This window comes from Sinocyclocheilus rhinocerous, unplaced genomic scaffold (assembly GCF_001515625.1).
Source record: "Sinocyclocheilus rhinocerous isolate Xijiao unplaced genomic scaffold, SAMN03320098_v1.1 scaffold757, whole genome shotgun sequence".
Classification (NCBI taxonomy): Eukaryota; Metazoa; Chordata; class Actinopteri; order Cypriniformes; family Cyprinidae; genus Sinocyclocheilus; species Sinocyclocheilus rhinocerous.
In genome coordinates this window covers 1,066,104-1,088,597 of record NW_015662957.1, presented here as the reverse complement: position 1 = coordinate 1,088,597, position 22,494 = coordinate 1,066,104, and the positions used below count along the sequence as shown (strand labels likewise).

The 22,494-nt window shown below is 37.8% G+C and overlaps 1 protein-coding gene across 1 annotated transcript in view; it reads right to left on the bottom strand.

The window, feature by feature from the left end:
* The window catches only part of cdh4 (cadherin 4, type 1, R-cadherin (retinal)), a 237,898-nt gene that overhangs the window by 141,660 nt on the left and 73,744 nt on the right, over positions 1–22,494 (bottom strand). The window contains exon 3 of the mRNA XM_016538882.1: positions 965–988. Coding sequence (XP_016394368.1) covers positions 965–988 — 24 coding nt within the window. The remainder of the gene's footprint in view (positions 1–964; positions 989–22,494) is intronic.

Genomic DNA, 22,494 nt, shown 5'->3' with positions numbered 1-22,494 from the left:
GCAGCACACTATTTGTACCAGCTTACCGTCTGACAAAAGAGCACTGGCAAAGAAAGTAAAATGTGCTGGCCTGGAAATATAGACCCTGCTGGACTGCACATATCCTATTCTCGCACAAAGTGCAGAGTAAACGGAAAAAACGGACCCAGTGCCACGTCTTGTTTCCACAAAGCATTGTGGGCAAGTGTGCTTTGAGTGCAAAACATATACAGCTCGAGTTCAGGACAGGACTGCCCTTTAAGCGCAGACTCTGCAAGGCTTTTTTCACTCCTTTCTGATCTCGCTCTTGCTCTCCATCTCCGAATGGATGCAGAAATGGACAGCGCAGGTGTTATTTTCCAGTGGCCCTAGCAGCTCTGCAGGTGGACTATATGATGGTCACACAGTCCATTATATATCCAGCACATGTGCAAAACTTCCAGTGCTCTATTTTGCTAAAAATGGGAGGCAATTTGAGAATATATAAGAGCATAAATTCAATAGCAAAAACACACACCTTAAAGATTGCCCCCCTGCTGAGTCAAATGTACATGAAAAAGGGGTCTGTCTACACAGCGACTCCCAGGGCAAGCGCCTCATCTTTCACAAACAGCCAGACCGAGCGCGTGTGAACCGAACAATAGAACCACGAGGGGTGATTGACCGAAGTGAGTCGAGAATGATTGAACGAGCATGCTGGGAAAATGTGCCAGCTCTGAAACTCAGAACAGAACCGAGGGAGCAGAGGTGAGTCTTCAGTAATCACTAACAAAAATTGGGTTCTCCGTGTCAGTCAACAGACCTGAAAGTATGCTAAGTGAATTTCAGAAAAAAAGATGTACATCTGCTGCCGCAGCGATGCTCCATTTGGATGGAGTCACGCGTGCTTGCAGACCAACATTGAAAAACAATAATCACATTTGAGATCTGGCACATTCAGAGTCATGCAGAGCAGTATCCGGGAACATATTTCTCAAGTACTCACCATGGCCAGATGACAGCAGGGTATCTACAAGTGAGAGAAAACAGAGAGACGGTTAGAAAATGAAACCAACTTTTATACACAACTCAGATATGAGCAAATAATCAACAGGATTCAGTACAACAAACTTTGACAATATGCATACCCATAGGGTTTAACATAACATTTTAAGAAACCTCAACAGCAGAGACAGGTTAGATTTACAAATGCTATTATAGATGGGTAATGGAGTAATTTAAATCATTCATCATTAATGTTCAAAAACACTATTTCATTCAATCGACTAAATATAAGTGAATCACTGAATTGTTTATTCAACCAGTTCATTAAAAAAGACACTGTGATTGTAAAAAAAAAGAGTGAGTCACCCAATCTCCTGTTTAACCGATTCTTTAAAACACACTGATTCAATCATAAATGAATTGAATGAGTCATTTGAATCATTCATTCAGCCAATTTGTTCAAATATACTGATTCATTGATGAACAAATGAAGCCACTTTCTATATAAGTGAGTCATTTGAATTGTTCATTCAGCCAATTCAGCCATAAACACTGATTCACTCAGGAAGGAAACATGTGAATGTCTGTATGACTCAAAGAATCATTAATTTGATTATTTTTAAAAGAAAAAAAAGAAACATTCAATAACAATACACCACTAGCATGTGTAGCACAGGTTTTGTCTGGAACTATTTCTGGTAAAAAAGCAAACTACACAATGCAACTGTCAACATTGTGTTAAAAATGTTTATTACCCCAATAATATTAACGTATTGCCAAATCACAGCCAATATTAACAACAGCACTCTTGTGTGTGTCAATATGCTTAAGGATATCATTCTAACAACTGAGAATAACCCTGCTCTTGAACATTCAAACAACTCTTCCAAGGTTTTCCTTTTGTTGTTTTACATTTCAGGAGTTCCACTTCACTGTCTACGCGAAATGAGGAAAGGCAAATTCAATTTTCAACAAGCCAGCTCAACTGACTGTATCTTCTTCTGGTTGAAATATACAGTTTTTTCTCCAAGTTCATGCGTTCCTTCATCTGCTAGTATGCAATCCATGTTTCAAAACTTCTGCTTGGGGAAAATCACAAAAAAAAATCCAGAGTGCTGTAGGTCTTCCAAACAATGTTCCTTTATTCTACATGAATAACAATTTCTCATTTATTCAGTATCTCATCCCCCACTGCTGCGAATTCAGGCAGTTCCTCTCTCCTCCCCAAGGCTTCACGCAGACTCATTGGCACACAATCTGGGCATTTTGGCATGGATGCAGACTCGAACGCTGTGTCTGAACTCTCGCCCATGCCTAAACCTTGTAGTGCTCACCAGGAGATGATTAACAATCACTGTTACGATTTCAGACTCCCAGCACGTCCAGGGCAAACTTAGCCAACTGTAAAACATCAAGGAACTTGCTTCTACCCTGAAAGAAATCTTAAAAATAAATACTCCTTTCATTTGAATAATGAACTAAGAAACTCTCCTCCACCGATGATTCATTCGAGATGCAGACACGCGTTTAGGTTCAATTAAGCAGCATCTGCCTGAAGAAAATAATTGTACAAAAAATTTGCAGTATTCCAAGGACCCACTCAGCCTTTCCTGTCTATACACTGTCTGCTCCTTTGAGTCAAGCGTTTCCGTTATGCGTTTAAATCACTCTTGCTGGATGACTATACACGCGCACTCTCATACATCTTTGAAATGGAAAGGTCATCGCAATTTATTTCTCTCTCTGAAAATACAGATTACTTGAAAATACAGTTTCTTGTTCAATAGTGTTTTCGGTCACTGCCTGCGCACAGCAAGAACTACCCAAACTAAAGCCATTGTGAACGTTTCCTATGAACCGTGCAAGTTCTTCTTTACATCTCGCCACTCGGGTTTTGTAGCAACATGACAGAACCCGTGAGGTCTCTGAAGATCCTCTGCAATGCATTACTGAACACATTCTTATAACAACACCCAGCCATTGGAATTAAAATAGTACTAATGAACAAGCAAATGTACTAAAGTTTCATTTTAAGAAGTACTTCACTTGCAGAAGTAATGCGCAATTCTGCTGGGTCTTGTTAAACCAAGCAGAGGGAAACAGAATGAGACATAAGATGATGCAAAGAAATGTATCTACCAACAAAACACTCTCACAACAAAAACATTAATTATTCATTGCGCAAATGGCAACAAACAATATTCCGTTCCACATGGATTTCCGTAATAATTGGAGTGAGCGTTGTGAAAAGCAGAAATTTCCATGTTCCTCCATGTCTTTACCCCTGCTGGAGAGAAAGCCGGAAAGTTGGCTTCATACAAATTAATTAGTTGTCTGATTATGAAAAACAACAATGGACTTTATTGTTTTCTGCCATTTGTTTGTTTTGATTAATTATTACTAATGGGTTGCGTGCAGAATAACAATGAGGTTAAAACGTTCTTGATTGCTTAAATAAGCAGAAGTGCACTGCTGAGGGTTTATGGTATCAGAAGCAGTGACAGCAAAAATAAACATCATTCCGGAGAACTGTTTGCATTATTTGAGCTTAACCAGCGCTGGAACACACACACATATATATATCTTTATTGTTTATTGTCACTGAACTGCTGGATTTGAACCCGCATCTCGCATATCAGCACGTGTTTGGATCCTGTTGATTCCAATTTGGATAATGTATTTTGCCATATTCAGCCACAAAAATGTTAACTGGATACATGCCAAAGTCAGAGTGGAAAAACACAGCATGTTTGCTTTAGTAAATTGCTTTAGTCTATTACTAATTATGTATGTGCAACAGGATAAAGCCAGCAATATACTTTACACAAACATGCCATACTAAACGTGCGCTCGTGTCGGTGGCAATAACCTTCAGTACTCAAGGGGGCAGTAGAGTTCCCTTCAAATGTCTTTGCAACTACGGTAGATAGTTATTGTAACCAGAACCACAAGCTAGCAATACAGGCATGTCAACTTACACTAATTTGCAAAGCAAGATTTTCTTCAAACTGTTGCTCTGAAAGTAGTTGACCTGTAAGAAAAAAACGGCCATAGAAGAAGACATTTTATGCTAATGCCAGAAATAACGGCCGCTAAAGGGACGGTTACATTACGGTCACAAAACGTTTAAAAATGCTAGTGTGGACACTCACACTAAATCTGATGTTTTCAGATGTATCTGGATTAATGTAGACATAGCCTTAGATGCATCAGGCTTCTTAACTAGCTTAACCAGCACCAGTTCTCCTGGTGAACCGCAAGAAAATTTGTGTTTTTCACCATGGTAGGCTTTATGGAGTAAATCCGGCAGAGTCTGATCTTGAGGATCTAGCTTTAGTATGGATAATGTGAAGATGGAAGTCCAAAGTGACCAAAGAATATCACTTTCAAACAAATAACTAGGCTCAGTAGGTCTGGAGCCTTCAGGCATCATCTCATATCTCTAAACCTTTCCCAGTTGTGGGCGCAGCCTTTTACAGTCATGTGACCCACCATAAAAGAGGTAATATCCTGTAGGTGTGACATGGTTAAATCCGGCCGTGTGCAACCGTAAAGCAGATCAGGAGGATTTCACACATTCAGCGAGGTAATCGAAAACAGTCTCCACAAACATACACACACACACATGGCAGACGTAACGGAACAACAGAGGGATGCACGTACAGCACAAACAGATTGTGAGGATAATTCAATTTCCTGCTGCAGCACTGAGGCTCAAATGGTCTCCATCAGTGGTTCAATCAGCGGCTGGTTCTGTAATTTCCCCAGCTGGACTCTCACCTCGTCTCACGCATTGAAGGGATGCACTGGGCTGGTGCTGATACTCCAGCAAAATACTAAAGTACAGAACTAGCACTTTAGATGATACAGTAGAATGCTGTGATAAGACGGCACATGGCTTCTTATACCTGTTGTTGCTAAACAAAGGAAGATACACTCTTTACAACACAGCTAAAGGAATAGAAAATACCATTTGAAAAAGTGTAATAGTAAAATGCTGGAGATTTGTAGCAGGAAACATTGAAACAGTCCATGTGTTACAGTATTTATTAATCTTTGGTGACATTAGATAAAAAACAGTTGTTTATAAAACTGTTCATTGTTAGTTTGTTAACTAATGTTTTTGACTAATATTGTAAAATATTTTTAAAATAGATTTTTTCTTTTTAAATATATTTTAAAATGTAATTTATCCCTGTAATGGTAAAGCTGAGTTTTCAACAGCCATTTCTCCAGTCAATATCACATGATCCTTCAGAAATAATTTTAATATGCTGATTTGCTGCTCAAGAAATATACCTTATTATTGTATACAGCAAACATCTACATTACACAATTAACATAATCAACACATTTAGCCTCTTGAAAAATTCAAGAAAAATCAAATGGGAAGAGGCACAGGTGACTTTTTCAGGGTCTCCCTGTGTTCACATGAACCTTAAAGCAGTGTTGAAAAAAAAAGAAAGATAGGGAGCCGAAGAATTCCATTTATAAAAGAATTAAATTGCTACATCACAGTGCAAAAGCACAGTATAAGCTACAGGAACAGAGGGTTCAAAAAGGACTGCAAATTTATGAAATTACAGAGAGGTGAGGAGTCATTACGGCAAGCAGAAATGAAGATGAAAAATGATCACAATGCCACATGTACGGTGCCACGGGGTAAAAAGTTTCTGACAGTACAAAACTTTATTCTACATTATAAAACTATGAATTGAGGTTGTGCGTGCCAATGCAGCAGTTGCTCTGTATTGCGTATTAAAATGTGCTGTAGTCCATCATAACACCAAATGCTTTCACATTTAAAGCTAATTAGCACTAAAGTACTGCATCACATACTGTAATAACCTGTTGTAATCGGTAAGCTGCATAGACACTATACTATTAAAAGCCTTATGGTCAAATATGACATTGTGATTCTCAGCACAAAGGCCTAACTAGACACAACTGGTGCTGATCCAGACTTTTGGTTTCAATAACTTCTGCAAATTAAGAGAACATAGACGTCTGACCATATGGCTCGCTGATTTTTGGATGAAAGTAAGCATAAATTCTTGCAAAGCTAAGATGCTCATAATATGCCTGCTTTGTCAGGAGCAAATTAATGCAATGCTGGTAAGATATTATTCTTTTTTTTTTTTTTAGTAAGAAACTGCTGATGAACAATATTTATGAGTAAATCAACTGAGCCTTGTGTTATTAAGTTTCATCTATGAATGCAATATTATGCTCCCAAATCCCTTAATGCAGTTTTCACAATCTAAGAAAAATATGAGATAAGAGATACATTTTCTTGCATCAGTGTTGATGGGTGACCAGTATAGAAAAGCAAGGGAAAGGAGAAAATATTTTTATGTTTTGATGTCCATACAGCACATCAACGCATTTTGGCATCGCCACAAAATATTTTCCCTCGTTTTAATACATGCTCACTTGTTTGAGTGAGTGTTTGTTTTTATGAGAGTGTTCTATATGCGTATCGTTGACTAATTAGAAATGAAGGGTAGTCAGCCACAGTTTGTGAGCCAGTGTAGCACACACACACACACACACACACACACACACACACACACACAAATCTCACAAATGTCACAAAAAGGGGGAAAAAAAGGTCTAAAATCACTTTTGGTGCCAAAGCAGCACAGACTGAGGCAGATTCTATTTAATGCAGTGCCCTACGTGCTTTTCAAGAATAGAGAGATGAAAAGATGAAAATGCATCTATGTTTGAAAGGTACTTTGGTAGCTATGTCAGAAAAGAATGAGCTCAGGAGGAAAGGAGGTAAACAGTGCATTTACAAACAGAGTAACACAAATTCTATTGACTACCAACAGAGAAAGAACTCCAAGGGCTAGTAGGGGGCCAACAGCTTCATCAGCAGATTTTGTTATACATAATCATTGAATTGTTTTTCACTCGTTGCCTGCTGTTCTGACAAAACATTAAAAATTGGATGAGAGTCTGAAGTTCTGCAGTCATATATCTTGCTGTAACACTGTTATGTTAATAAAGCACCTATCAAGTAAAGTGGATGATTTTATATTCATTCACTGCACCACAACTGTTATGCTGCTGCTTATAAATATAAAATAACCAGTTCCTGTTGGTAATCAACACTTTAAAAATTAACCAATTAATCAATGTTTTTGTATGGTTCTCAAAAAATAAATAAAATGTAATATAATGTAATAATTTTAAAATTCTTTTACAACAAAAAACTATAGTGTAAAGATATTTTATACAAGGTAAAACAAATAATTTTAATTATTATTGTTGTTCTTGTTTATTTATTCTAATTAATTTTATTTAGCATTCTTTACCCCTTTTTATTTTTTGCTTTCAGCATAAAATGGACTGTCAATGTAAATATACTCTAAGTTTACAGTAAGCTTTAAATTTATATTAAATGCATATACATAATTTAACATCATTATTACGCAATTGCTCATGAATATTTATCATAAGACATTTTGTCCATTAGTCCTAACTAATTTGCTAAAATGCAGATGTTAAGTAGGCACTAGGCACACTATGATTACAGCTCACCCTTTTTTTTGTCCCGGGCCCTGTGAATTCAAGTGACGGCTCTGCGATTACCACTTACAGTAACTTAAAACTGGTGTTTTACACAATCTCCCAAGCAAAACAAAACTCTTAAAATACAATGGGCCCACAGTCAGTAAACAATTGCACATACACACATATTCAGTCTTATTTCTGCGTCTCACAGTCGCTTTCCCTCCCTGCCTGCCCCGTCTTTTCTCTCTACCTTCATCATGCAGTCGGAGCCTGTGGGCACAGTGTGGGAGATAGTGCAGTAAGCTCTCCTCTCCTCTCTCTAATCTCATTTCCCACTGCCTGGATTAAACAAATGTCTGTCATTACCGCTCACTGGTGGAGGGGAGGAGGGTTTAGGGTCCACAGGAGCACCAGAGAGAAAGGAAGGGCGGGAGTGACAGAACGGCAGAGAGAGAGACAGAGAAAGGGAAAATAAAATAACTGGAAGAAAAAAGCGGGAGCAGGTACTAAAGAGACCATCAAATGAGGGACCCAGGGAGATAGAGAGAAATTGAGACAAAATAAGAGCAAGTGATGGAACGAGAGAGAGATATTTTCAGAGCGGGCTTCTCTTACTTTCGACAAAGCGCTCTAACTGCCCACAGATGGGCCGCAGCCATAACAGGGCCAAATGGTGCTGAATGAAAAAGAGAAAAGAGACCAAAACAAAAAGGAGAAGGAGAGGAGGAGGTGGTGACAGTAAGACAGAGAGCGAAACGACAGCTTCCCCCCCCCGCCGCTAAGAAAAATTGACAGCGTGTGGTAACACTGCATCAGAAGACCCAGTGGCAAGCCTTCCACCATCATCAACCAATCCAATGCATTTTTATTGAAAAGTACATAAAGAGCGGTTATACACTCAAGGTGCACCCAAAGCCCAAAGGGGGTCCATTCCACTATGTCTATAGTTAGTCTTGGGGTTCATTTCGACATTACCGTCCCATTTTCACCTGCAGTCTGTTTACAGCCCGCTGGCGGAGAGACATTGTCAATCCCAATAGAGTTTGTATTCCATATTTCAAAACAGACATTTAGATCCACAAGGGCCCATTGAGGCTGAAATGGTGTGAATCCATTTCGTCGCAGGGAGGGGGTGGAAGCCATAACGTGGCTGCTTTTGTCCTCCCCGCGTCCGTCTGGTTTATTACACCGCACCCGACTGGCTGGAGGTCCCGGTTGATGGACCTTTAAGTATTTAGGACTACGAGAGCAGAAATAATTTCCCTCCGAGGAAGCGCTCGCTCCAGGTCAGGGAAAGGTAGTCTGACCGCGTATGACTCACAAGCGGTTTTCTTTTCCGAACACAATGGCCTATGAAACCAGGAGGAGACACAGAAGAGAGATATATTCAGCGAGTGGAATCGTTCGCCTTTATTTCGCTATTCAGAACTCGTCGGGGGGTCTAATCAGCGGTAATCTCGTCAACGAAATTACTGACAGAAATGTTTGTTGACAAATAGTTTTTGTCAGCGATAACAAAGAATTATAGCATGCTATTGACGAAAATATGGTGAGAAAAACAACGCCGAAAGATATTAAAGGGAAAAATTAAAACGTTGTCCTCATTTACTCACCACCATGCCATGCAAACTCAGTAATATTGTCTTGCTTATCTAAAAGACAAAAGACCAGAATGTCCTTAGGCAGCTTTTCTATACAAGGAAAAAAAATGTGGATGGGGGATTTTAAATGCCAAGCTCCAAAAAAAGCACCATAAAAATATCATAATATAATATATAGTAATATGATAATATAATATAATATAATATAATAAAAGTCTCACCAAGACTGTATTTGTTTAATCAAAAATACAGTCAAATAAAAAATTTATTGACTTTTACTTGTAATTTATTCCTGTGATGGCAAAGCTGAAATTTCAGCAGCCATTACGATAGTTTTCAGTGTCACATGATCTTTCACGAACCTTGAAAACAATTGTATTTCTTAATATTTGTGTGGAAACCATGATAGGCTTCATGCATTCTTGCAAAAAATAAAAAAAAATAAGACAGACCCAAAACATTTGAAAAGGCATATATTAAGAAGACTTATTCTAACATCTCCAGTATAAAATCTCCAGTTGTCATTGTTTGAAAAAAATCTGCTTTAAGACATTTCATAGAGGAAAGAAAATAATACTAGGTTAGAATGGCATGGGATGAAGAAATAACGACAATTTTATCATCTTGTGATGAACTACGCCTTTAACAATGTACTAACAATTTTTTTAAAGACGAAATATAGAAACTACTGATCCAAACAATCCAATCATAGTATGTTGCATATTGACTCACTTGATCTGAAAGAGCTGAACACCAGTGAACTGAACCGTTCTGATTAGTTTACTCAGACACATCCTATACAGTATGAGAAACTGCCTATATCCACAACATAAACGTAATATTACAATTTATATTTAATACTGCATCTGCATAAACAATAAATGCATGGGCGAACTTGCACATTCTACCTAGCATATAACTTAGTTCATCTCACTTTGTGAATACATTACTGCTATAACAACACAGTACATATACAGTAATGCAATATCCACACCACGGAAATTAACGTATGAAGACCACTAAAAAATAATTTTCTGAAAACTGGAGCAAATGGCTGCTGAACAGCTTTGCCAACACAGGAATAAATTACATTTTAAAATATATTCAAAGAAAAAAACAGTTATTTGAAACTTTCATCGTTAAAAAGGCAGAGACGAACACACAAGCCACTGTGTAGCAATGAGACATTTCAAAAGTCCTTCCGAAAACTTTACCCGAAGGCCATTTAACAAGTACTAGAGGTACTAGAGATCGCACCGATCTCCTCCACATGTTCACAATGCCACATCTAATTCTTTATCTTTAGGCTTTATTCATTGACTGTGGGATCCTGTTCCTCCGATGTTCTCCTCCCTGCTCTCTTTCAGTTAGCGCCTCCTCTTAAATGACTAGAAATCCATTGCCCTGCTTGTGCCTGTCCCAACGGGCTCTACACTGATTTTAATGAACAGGATGGAGTGGATGAAGAGAAAGAGGGAGCGAGAGAAAGAGCTGCAGGCTGCAGAAAGATCGTTAGAGCTTTAAGCTCCGTTTCAAGACCTCCCTTCTGAGGTCTTGCGCCTCTCACTTTCTGTCTTTTTCACTGGTCATGATGAAAGTAAAACAGAAGTGCTGAATACGAAGAGCAATTTGGAGAACAGAAGCGAAAAACAAAAGCCGTGAGTAGCCCAAGGGCACTACATTGGCCTTTGAGCAGGGCAGCAGTTCAGACTTTTAACACAGCCTCCTCAGATCTAAACCGAGCATGTTTCTTTTCTTTCTTTTTTTTAAACAAGCAGTGACGTTCTCTGTCTATTGTGTCAAAGTGTGAAAATTCAAAACATTCTGATTTGAAAAACAAATGCAGATTGTTACAGTAAAATAACTGCCAAGGAAAGCACACAACTCAAACATGTGGGAAGTGCAGCAAAAATACTGAAGCTTTTCAACATGTTTCCACGTTAGAAGATTCAATGAAACCATAAGAGCCACTTAATATTATCAATTGATATTACATAGATGAATTCAAGATTCACATAATGTTCAACAAGGGTCATGCAATTCAAGGAGATCAAGGGAGAACCTATATACACGTAACGCTCAATAACTTGTTTTCTCTATGGCAATCTTTGCTCTGTGCACATGTAACTCAATCCCTGCCATCGACCAAAATATCAGAATTAAATAGCTAAATAAAGATGGTATGACCAAAACAGACAGCTACGGCTCCAAAAGATACATTCTTGTGTGATCTTTTCTCTTCGGGTTTAAAGTATTCACATACAGATTTTTCCATATCTACTTATTTGTCTTGTTTGGTGTGTTAGAGTCCACCTACAGTAGAGTAGGTGTTATGTTTACAGTCTGTGCTTCATAATACAAGGATGTGTCTAGTGTTTGACTATGTATTTTGTTTGAGAAGTATACATACATATATAAATAAAATATTAAGCAATTCCAAAAGCACTGTTGTTGTCAAATGTCAGTTCTACAAGTAATTCCAGACATATTGATATTCGACTGGGATTGTGATATTGCTTTTATACTGCACATCAAAATAAGACGTTACTATTTTGTAACTTACATTTTAGTCACAGTATTGGCAATTACTTGGTTTGTTTTTGCTCCGTCAAGTAAAATAGCTCCAAACAAAGCTGCAACAGAACCGTAATGCCGACAAACACGCAGCATTGATGTTTCTGAATGAATCAGCGGTTTTGAACAAATCATTTGAGTGAATGATGCAACGTCATTAATGTTTAGTTCCTGAATGAATTAGCATTTTTTAATGAATCGCTTGAATAGATGATTCATTGACTCATTAAGATAACAAGTTTATTTATAATTTAGCTATTTTGAACAAATCACTTGAACGAATGACTCAAATGACTCACTCATAAAAAAAGTAACTTGCCGCCACCTACAGGCGCAATGATGTAACCTGCAGAAAGATTCACTTAAAAATAATCACACCAATATAAATTATTATATTATATTATATTAAAGTTTTAAAGATAATTGACACTGATAATAACTGTTACAATATCTGCTCTGAGGTGATTATAGATCAGTGTTTGCAACCAGAAGGTTGCTGATTCATTCCCTGTAAGGATCCATTAGCATTGTGGCCTTCAGCAAGGCTCCAGGAGGACTGTTCCTATAATAAGTTCTTAGCAACATCCACCAGCCCTGGTCATGCAGCAGTAAATAAAGACTCAAAGCATATTGTTCATACTGTTTATCATACTGCTGTACACTCAGCTATCTTTCATGAAATGTCTATGGCATTTGGCCCATCATTAACATTTTCCAAACAGCTATAACCTTTGCAGTGCAGATTATAGTGGAGAATATAGAGGCTATGGTACCTCCTTGTGGTCGGCTTAAAGTCAATATATGCTGATCTGGATAAAATGTAAATAAAGGCTCGCTCTGAGAATAGCCATGGTTGCTCTTTGTCTGAGAGTTTAGCCTGAACTTGCTCTGATGTCTCCATGTGTGAGATGGGACCGCCGTGTCTTCCCTTAAAGCACACAAGCCTTTGACCAAGGCCAGCTTTTCTAATCCTCAGCACACTGCCCACAGCCGGTCAATGAAGCAGATAAAAACTGTGAAGTATGAACATAGAAATTGACATTTAATAAACTTTCTAAAAACTTACAGAAGTTAGACAGAATCCCAGAAGCAGTGCAGAATTAAGGACTTTATTTTAAAGTAAATGGTCAGGAAGCAAGACCTCAGAAACTCCACTTGCTGACTCATCCTCACATCTGACTTGCAGCTTTCATATGCAATGAGAAAGCAAGACAGATCAGTTGACACGAGGTGATCTTTCCTACTGCATGTATATATGGGTGATTCTTCAATCAGTGGCACTTTTTGATCTTAAGACTTTTTGAAATATCTGTTAAAACATTTATCAAAACATCATGGCCTTGATCAATCTTCAATTGAATTTTGATATACAGTAATGTGTGCTGCTGATTTATTGATTGATTGAGTGATTGATTTTGTAGAAAAAAATATCAAGGAGTTAGTTGGCTAGGAGTCAAATAACTAATAATAAAATAATAATAATAATAATAATAATAATAATAATTATTATTATTGTTATTATTATTATTTTGTTAAAACCCAAAAATAGAAAAGGCCTGGCAAATTCACCGTCTCTAAATTCAAGCTTCTTTCAAATCAGGAAAATACCATATTAAACCCAATAAAAAAATTTAGGAAAATTTGAAACCCAATAAAAAATTTAAAGCTGTTATAATCAACACTCCCATTCAAAAATGTGTGGTTCCTAAGATTGTTTTTTGTTTTCTTTTTTTGTGTTGTGTTGTGTTTTGAAAGATGTATTTTCTGCTTACCAAAGCTGTTTATTTTGATTTAAAAAATAAATAAATAAAAATACAGTAAAACCAGTAACATTGTGATATTTTAATATGTAATTTACTTCAGGGTCACGTGATTCAGAAATAATTCTAATATGCTGATTTGGCGCTTATGAAATATTTCTTCTTCTTATTATTATTATTAATTATCAGTATTGTCAACATTTCCCCCCTTAGGATTTTTTGATAAATAGAAAGATCGAAAGAACAGTATCTTGTATTAATGTAATGTATTAATGTAAAAGTCTTTACAGTGGTAGTGTTAAAACTAGATAGTTTTTTAAGCATTATGTCTTTAAAATCATAAAAGGGGACAGAATTGTTCTGTCTAGTTGAAGAATCACCCACATATGGACTAAAAAACGGTTTTATGAAATAGAGTACTGGGTTCTCCTATGAAAATCTTTTATGGGTAATAAATAAATGTGCGGCGAAGAAAGAAATGGAAATCATGATTTTATAAGCTGAAATCTAATTATGGCGTTTTGTGTTATCTGTGACTCTGCATGCCTTAGTTTTTCCTCAGCCTTGACAGGGCCATTAAAACACATGCGACCAAAGACATTAACGTTTTGATGTAGTAAGGACATGACCGGTTATGATTACAGAAAGGGAAGCAGAAGCAAAGTAAGAGAGATGGCACGGCTTTAATTAACAGTAATGCCGGGAATGAGAACCCAGGGATAAGAAACAGTTTGTTCATCTTGAGCTCTGCATGTTTTTATTTTGTTTTCGCAGGTCTCGTGGGTTGTTACCTGTATTCCGAGACAATAAGAAGGTTAATTGCTCAGTTATGCTACAACTCTCCCCTCCCCTAAGAACAGGAGTATACAGTCGACGAGGGCGGTCGGCGGAGGGTCGTGGAGTTTGCGGAAACGCATTCCTGTATTTTACCTCAAAAATCAAGAGGCTTTTTCCTCTTCTTCAACAATGTGCATGGTTTAAATAATTTAGAACACTAGACTGCTGTTGCATTGTTTTCGGTCCTATGGGAGAAACAGTTCAAAGTAATAAAGCCGGAGATAAACGCGTGAGATTGAATGCATTTATTAAAAGCCCTCGGAGTGGGAAAACAGCCCTGTTTTGCAATGGTCTATGTTGCAGTTCTGAAGGCCTTTGAAGTACAACTCCTGGCATTTTCCCCTAAAATAACAACTTCATCTTTATCTGTGTTCCCTCATGTCCCTCGAGTCCACTAAAAAGACCCTAACACACACACGCACACTCCTACAAAAAGCATAATGACTTCTTTTGAAATCCAAACAGGTGATTTTGTTCCATCCGTTTTCTATTTTTACAAACGGACCATTTTGTGTTCCACATTTCAAATATTGCTGCCGTTTTTTTTCTGAAGATAATGATAGCTATCATTTTGCATGTGGATGCATTCTTGTATTTTAAAACACCTCCCATCATGAGTTATATAAACATAACTATTATGTTTTTTTTTTCACATGAATGAGAAAAGTATAAGGTGAAGCTAAGACTAATACAACTAATAAAGGGGAACAGCAACATCACAGCAAACATTTGCTGAAGCGTCTCAGAGGCATTTCATCAACAAGACTGCTAATAAATTATTAACCTCGTAATGAATATATTGCTGCGAGGATTATGCAAACTTCCAACAAAGCCACAGTGGACCAAAATGCATCCTATTATCTTTCTGAAAAATACATGAATATATTTATTTTTGATCTTGCACGCCGTCGTTCCCTGGGAGAGGAACGAGTGCAACCCGAGCACCTGGGTTGGTCGTGGAAGAGATAAACTGTACAAGTGGAGGCCGTACTTAAGTGCTGTAGTATTTTTTTCTTTCATCTTAAAAATGGCAAAGCTTTTAAACATTTCGAGCTGTGTTCGAGCACAGACACTCCCCAGAATACAAAACCGCACGCACCTGACACACAAAGTGAGGGTGATGAAAAGCGAAGGGGATGAAAGCTTCCCGTGACTGAAGGCGATGAGAGGGACAAAACCGAATTTCAGAATTAGGAGATGACAAAATGACTTCAATTCAAACCCTAAGCCTGGTTTTGAGTGGCATTTTTAACACCACTGAAAGCACTAAGGAAGTTTTTATGTTTTATTTTGTTCTGTTTTTCTCACCAGGGTTAAACTAACACTGATCTGTTTAAAGTTACATTGTAGTGAATGAATAGTTAAAAATACTACTTAAAACCAAGGCCGCAAAGCGTCTGCTCAGGGATGGCTGATATGTTACTGCATATGAATAAAGATGAGGCTGTAGGCAATAATGTGCTAGTTGCTATAACCCTGTTATTCACACAACAGATTAAATTAATAGATCAGCAAAAAAGAGGAAATTAATTATTACAAAACCCTGTGGCTGAGTGAGGTCAATGAGCAAAGTATGCTTAGGAGAGCAAAGAAAGACAGCAAAGATAATGCAGTATTGAAAACAGTACAGTACTGAGTACAGTACAGTCTATATATATATATATATATATATAGTCACAATTCACTCGGGGTGCAAGGAATGAGGAAACGAGGAGTACTTGAATAACACAGTCTTTAATAATCCACAGGAAAACCGAGAACAAGGAGGACATTCAACAAGTAGACCCGACAAACAAGAACTGAAAGGACTAGGGCTTTTAAAGGCAGGATAATTGGGGAGGAACGAGACACACCTGGAATCAAATTAACACAATCAACATGAGGAAGAAACTGGGTCACAGGGGCAAAAACACACACAGAATAGTCCATAATCCTGACATAACGCCCCCTCCCGGAAGGTGCATCCTCGCACCGTAGCAACAACAGAGGGAGGCGTGGGTGGGAACTTGGGAGGAGGTTCCGGAGGAGGACGGATATCCGGGAGGAGGCCGGCAGACAGAGACCAGGGGGGCGACGAAGAAGGGAGGAGCCAGGGAGGAGACAGGAGGGACCTGGAGCAAGAGGAGCACAGCAGGACCCAGGCCACAGCCATGATGTCGACCCACGGTGGAGCCGACGGAGGGAGGAGCCATGGAGGAGGAATGGCCGCCGACTCCAGGGGGCCGACCAATGGAGGCAGAGCAGGTGGTGGAGGAGCCCGAGGCGGAGATGGAGAGCCGAAGAGCCAGGGCGACGGGGAGGATTCGTGCCAGACGACAGCGGTGGAGGAGGCTGGAGCGGGTGGGAGGGCAGGCATTTTCGAGGAGCGGGCACTGGAGGGCGCTTTCTAGGAGCAGGCACTGGAGGGCACTTTCGAGGAGCGGGCACTGGAGAATCGGAAGCCCCCTCAGGGCTGGACGAGGGAACCAAGGACGAAGGAGGGCTGGACGGGACCAGCGGAGACGACGGAGAGAGGAGAGGGGGCAGTTCGATCTCCAGATCAGACTCCCAGTCCATGAGATCCCCCTCCTCGTTTTGGCCCTTTTGCCGCACCATACTCAGCTCACCGGCGGGCTCTGGCTCTCCGTCAGCAGTGGGCTCGGGCATGCGCTCCACGCATCGGGGAGATGGTGGACTGGGCTTTGGGTCGGGAGTGGCACTGGCGATTAATTCCTGGACTTTAATAATCCACAGGAAAACCGAGAACAAGGAGGACATTCAGCAAGTAGACCCGACAAACAAGAACTGAAAGGACTAGGGCTTTTAAAGGCAGGATAATTGGACCAAGACACACCTGGAATCAAATTAACACAATCAACATGAGGAAGAAACTGGGTCACACGGGCAAAAACACACACAGAATAGTCCATAATCCTGACATATATATAGTAAAGGGTAAATTATCACATATAGGCCAACCAATAGTGGTAGGGTAATGGTGGTAGAGTAAATTATCACATAACCTCATTACATAGTGTTTAATTAGTATGTTCAGTTAATGCCGCCCATTTATCACCTTTATCAAAACAGTTATCATTTATCACATTTATCAAAAACTATTTTACATTTTTAATGCAATTTTATGCAAAAACCTGACTCCAGGCAGACTGATGCAATAGCTTGTCAAGAAAGAGATCAAAAACCCATTTTACTTTATTCATGCAATTCTATGTAAATGGAAGTTCAAGATCAGTGCATTGCATTATGGGATACAGCATCCTGTTCAGTGTGCTCCCTTCACGATTTGTAATGTGGATATTCTGGGTATCCCATGTACACAGGAATGTGCACAATATACATACTGCACACTGCTGAAATGGTAGTCGTAAAAGTAGTTGTAGTATGTTGGTGTGCTACTGAACATTACCTTAGGCTGGTGTACTACTCTGACTTCTGCTACGGTAATGAAGAAGCAAAAGGTAATCCAGGAAGTAGCAGTGAAAACAATAACAAGGCTCACCCTCATTTCTCTTTTCCTGTTTGAAGCCGTGTCTCCATTTGATACATACTAACACAAAATGCCATTTTGTGCTGGAAACAAGTATACACTAATGTTCAAATGTGTGTTTATTTATTTATTTGGAAAGAAATTAATACATTTATTCATAAAAGATGCATTAAAGTGATCAAAAGTATCAGTAAAGACATATAATGTTACAAAAGATTTATATTTTAAATAAATGTTGTTCTTTTGAATTTTCTTTTCATCACAGGTTTTCACAAAAATATTAAGCAGCACAATTGTTTTCAACATTGATGATAATAAGAAATGTTTTGTGAGCAGCAAATCAGCATATTAGAATGATTTGTGAAAGATCATGTGACACTGAAGACTGGAGCAATGAAAAATTACTCCAAAAATTCAGCTTTGCCATCACAGGAATAAATTACATTTTAAAGTATATTCAAATAAAAAAACAGTACTATATATATTATAAAGTATTATAAAGTATTATATTATATTATATTATATTATATTATTCCACAGGTCTGATAAATGCTTTATTCTGATTGTTTGACAAATGTTCTATGGTGTGGAATATTTTTTTATTAAACACACAGCTATGAAATAGTTTCAGGTCTGTCGACCGCATTAGCGTTGGGCGATATGCTCAACTGTCATATCGTCCTATCATCAGCCTGTGAGATTGCCGATATACAATATTATCATGCAAATGTATTTAATTATTTATTTACTTATTGCAGGAAAGTGAAACAACTCCAGCGTAAGGCTAAAAGAAGCCTAATGTTTTTAATTTGTATTTAACATAATAAAAATTTAATAAAAACAGTGTAAGATACTAATTATAATGCTTACATTTCCTCAGTTATTCAAAAAGTAGCTACAGAAAATGAGCAAAGAACATTTACATTATCAAAGAACACTGACTTCAATCTAGCGCGAGTATATGCACTTTTAAAAACACTCCCGTTATAATCAGTGAAGCTGTCTACACTGTATGATGAATAAATCTCTTATTCATCATACAGTAAATGGAGTGTTTACTATTGTCCTTTTGCATTGACACACTATTTTCCTATTTTGATAGTGTAAAGCTGCTTTGACATAATCTGTATTGTTAAAAGCGCTATATAAATAAAGGTGACTTGACTTGACTTATACTTACATCGCACGTACATCTGCACTTCGTCGTTTATGATGAGAGAATTCACGAGTCAGAATTCAATCAGCGCGTGCACTCAACAACAAAACTCTGCTGTTTCAGCGATGACTAATTTGAACGTCTCTGATTGGCCATTGCATTCATAAAATCAACGGAATCGTGTGTGATTGGTTATAACACGCAACACTGTACAAACACGGAAAAAGAAATATGATGGAACAAATAAGCCGTAATATTAATTAGATAGTATTACTAACCTGATAATAATAATAATAATAATAATAATAATAATAATAATCGTCTTGCTATCTCTGGTGATATCTAGGTGATATCTCTGACTATCGTCGATACACAATACTATCATCTATCGGCACAACCCTAGACCGCATTATCCACGTTCCACATATCACTTCACCAAACAATTTCAGTTATTTCACAGAAAAAAAGTCTTTAAAAAATTACCTTTTATTAAACTCTAACATTATAACAATCTTACCGACCCCAAACTTTTGAACGGTGACAAGTCATTCTGTGATATCAAGACATTCCAATTTAGCCCTACTGTCCTACTACATAAATGTCTGCACTTTCCTATAACAAGCAAACCGCGTACCTTTTATACCAAGCAGCAGTATGTAAATTGTGATTCGCCCCTGGTGTACACAAGGAAGGACCCCGGCAGCCATTTCTCCCACCTCAAACTTGTTTTGCCACAGCGGCAGCAGGACCGGCTGGCAAATGAACTCACTGCAAATGTACAACCATATAATGAGCTGCATGTTCCCTGTGCCTAAAGGTACACTTATGACCTTCAGAAACACACACGCCGCAGTGATGTGTGTTTTCCCCCGAAAGCCTTTGAAGTACAACCGCTGACATTTTTCCCCTAAAATGACTTCTTCATCTTAACTGCATTCCCACCCGTCCCCTGAGTATACAGTGCGTGGACCCTCCTGTTTGATGATGACACACACACGCACACACGAGTGGACTTCTGCCAAAATTTATGTTCACTCTTATAGTGAGACCAATGGCTTATCTATGCCTGGAAACTATTCTCAAAAAAGGCATGGAGGGCCAGTATTCTATTACACAGGCACACAAATAGACACACAAACACACACATTCCCATTGCAACTTCTCTACCCAGGCAATATTCTGTTCTGTTATATTGTTTCTATCACATTTTCCATTAAAACTGACATTTCATCTCAATAAAGCCCTTGAGGCGGAAACCTAAACACTAGCACAGAGGTAAGAATAAATGTGTGTGTTTGTATGTTCTTCTGTACGAGTGCGTGAATGTGTGTCCGTGTGTGTGTGTGTGTGTGTGTGTGTGTAAAAGTGGCACATTGAGAGAATGAAAAATGACACACTGTCATTCTGTGAAGGTACAGGGGTTCATTATATGCACTGTTATTGAAAGAGTAAAGCAATTACACCTGTCTGCGGTGGGGGCCAGTTATCAACGCACAAGACAATTATCAAAAAGACAAAATGAACGTCCTCTCTCTTTCTCTCAACCCTCTTTTTCTGTTTTTTCTTCTTTCTGACTTCTGCTGTTAGTTCTTGCTGGTGGATTCAATTCAACAACGAATAAATGTAACATTGAAAATGTCCTTTTAATGCACAATGCACTCACGCTAGCTCTTCCTGTACCTTTTTTCAAACCATCAGAAATTTTCAGTAATAGCTGACATAGATGTTTAGCAAAAATATCTTGCTTATGTAATTTTTGGTTTTAGGGTTGTCATTTTATTTACAATAAATCAAATGACACATAATTCTATGTATCCATTACATATTCAAAGGTTGCATGTGATTTTGTCTTCTTTGGTCTGATTTGGCCACAATGTTACAAAAACAGCATATGATGTTCCTGTCGGTGTGAACACAACAGCTGACTTATGTAGGCCTGTGAAAAAGAGCATCCAATGCAATATGAAACGCACTACTATTCAAAAGTTTGGAGTCAGTAACAATGTATGTATGTATGTATTTTCTTTTAAAGAAATGATTACTTTTTTTTAGGACCTACTAATTTTATAAAATATATCAGAAATCTTTTGTAACGTAATAATATGTTTTACTAATTGAAATAATGTTGTTCATTTAAACCTTCTATTAATCAAAGAATCCTGAAAATTCTTTTAAATTTATATAAGAATATATATATGAGATAAGATGATTTTGATCAAATACATGCAGTTTAATGAGCATAAGAAAATAAATAATTTTGATAATTGATATATTTTGAAGTACTGTTATATTTGATGTTGCACAATGTTGAAACATGTCTTTGGAGTTTAAACTTTATTAAAATAATATCTCATGTACAATTCCTCCATTACAATAACACAGCACAGGTGTTGTGAAGGTAAAATTAGCCTTTGTTTATTTCTAGGTAGTTGTATCTGATTAAAGTTGTAAATTTAATTGAAACTTGCGATGACTGTTGATATATTAAAGATATTTGATGAAATTTTTTCAAAGCCTTAGGCTAAATTGTTTCTGAATACATGAGCAAAAACCAAAAAAAGTCCCTTCTTTTCTCTTCCCCTGGTTCGCGCTCTCTCTTGAATGAACGAGTGATCCTATAGACCCCTGCAGAGCAGCTAAACCTTCATCTGCAACGCGGACTGCTCTCAGGAGGACAATAAATGCACACATACCCACGCTCCGCCTGACAGTTTGTGTCCTCTCCTGAGCACAATACACAGTCACATATAGAGATATGACCACTATACCTCACTGCCAGCCCGTAAATTCCTCCTTTTCCAGGTATTTACATCTCTTTTTATTTGTTTTGATAAACACAGCATGCAAAATAGGGTTGTTGCCTCTTGTGAACACTCCATTTCCAGTTTCCATTCCTTCATGATTACTGGATTTTTTAAAATCACTTTAATCATTTCACACTGATTTGGAGAGCAATTGAGAGCAATTTGGAGACACTGATATATTTTAAATATAGCTGTCAGCTGGGAAAAACTATAAATATTTATATTATTGAGAAATTTACATCAATTTCCACAACTTTTTGAAATGATATTAATTTTATTTGTCATTTTTATTTATATTATTTATTTAAAAAGGACATTTCAGGACAAACAAATAAATCAATCAATTATTATTACAGTCTCTCCACCCTCTTGCCTCTTTTTTTTTTTTTCCCCCTTTTATTGAAAGTCCACTGTTTTGCTATTCCTTCTGCTGTCTTCAGACATCACATGAAATGCATTTAATTGTTTTACCCCTCATGTTTAATTATGTACTGAAGCTGTATTTAACAGTAGCGGAGTAATTGGCCAACTCAGCACAAAGGTCTTTATTCTCTTTGTGGGAAATATTGGCTCTTCACTAATCAGCTAAAGAAAAAAAATCAATATTCAATTCCTTAAAAAAAGAACAGCGATCAGTGCATTCAGAGAGACTTTTTTAAATAATAGAGACTTTTTCTATTACCACACAAAACAATAAAGGCATTGTGCATTTGTAGCAAACACACGCACAGTCTTCTATTAATGCAGAATTAGACTAATGTTGTTCTTTTTTATTACACCACTGAACAACAGA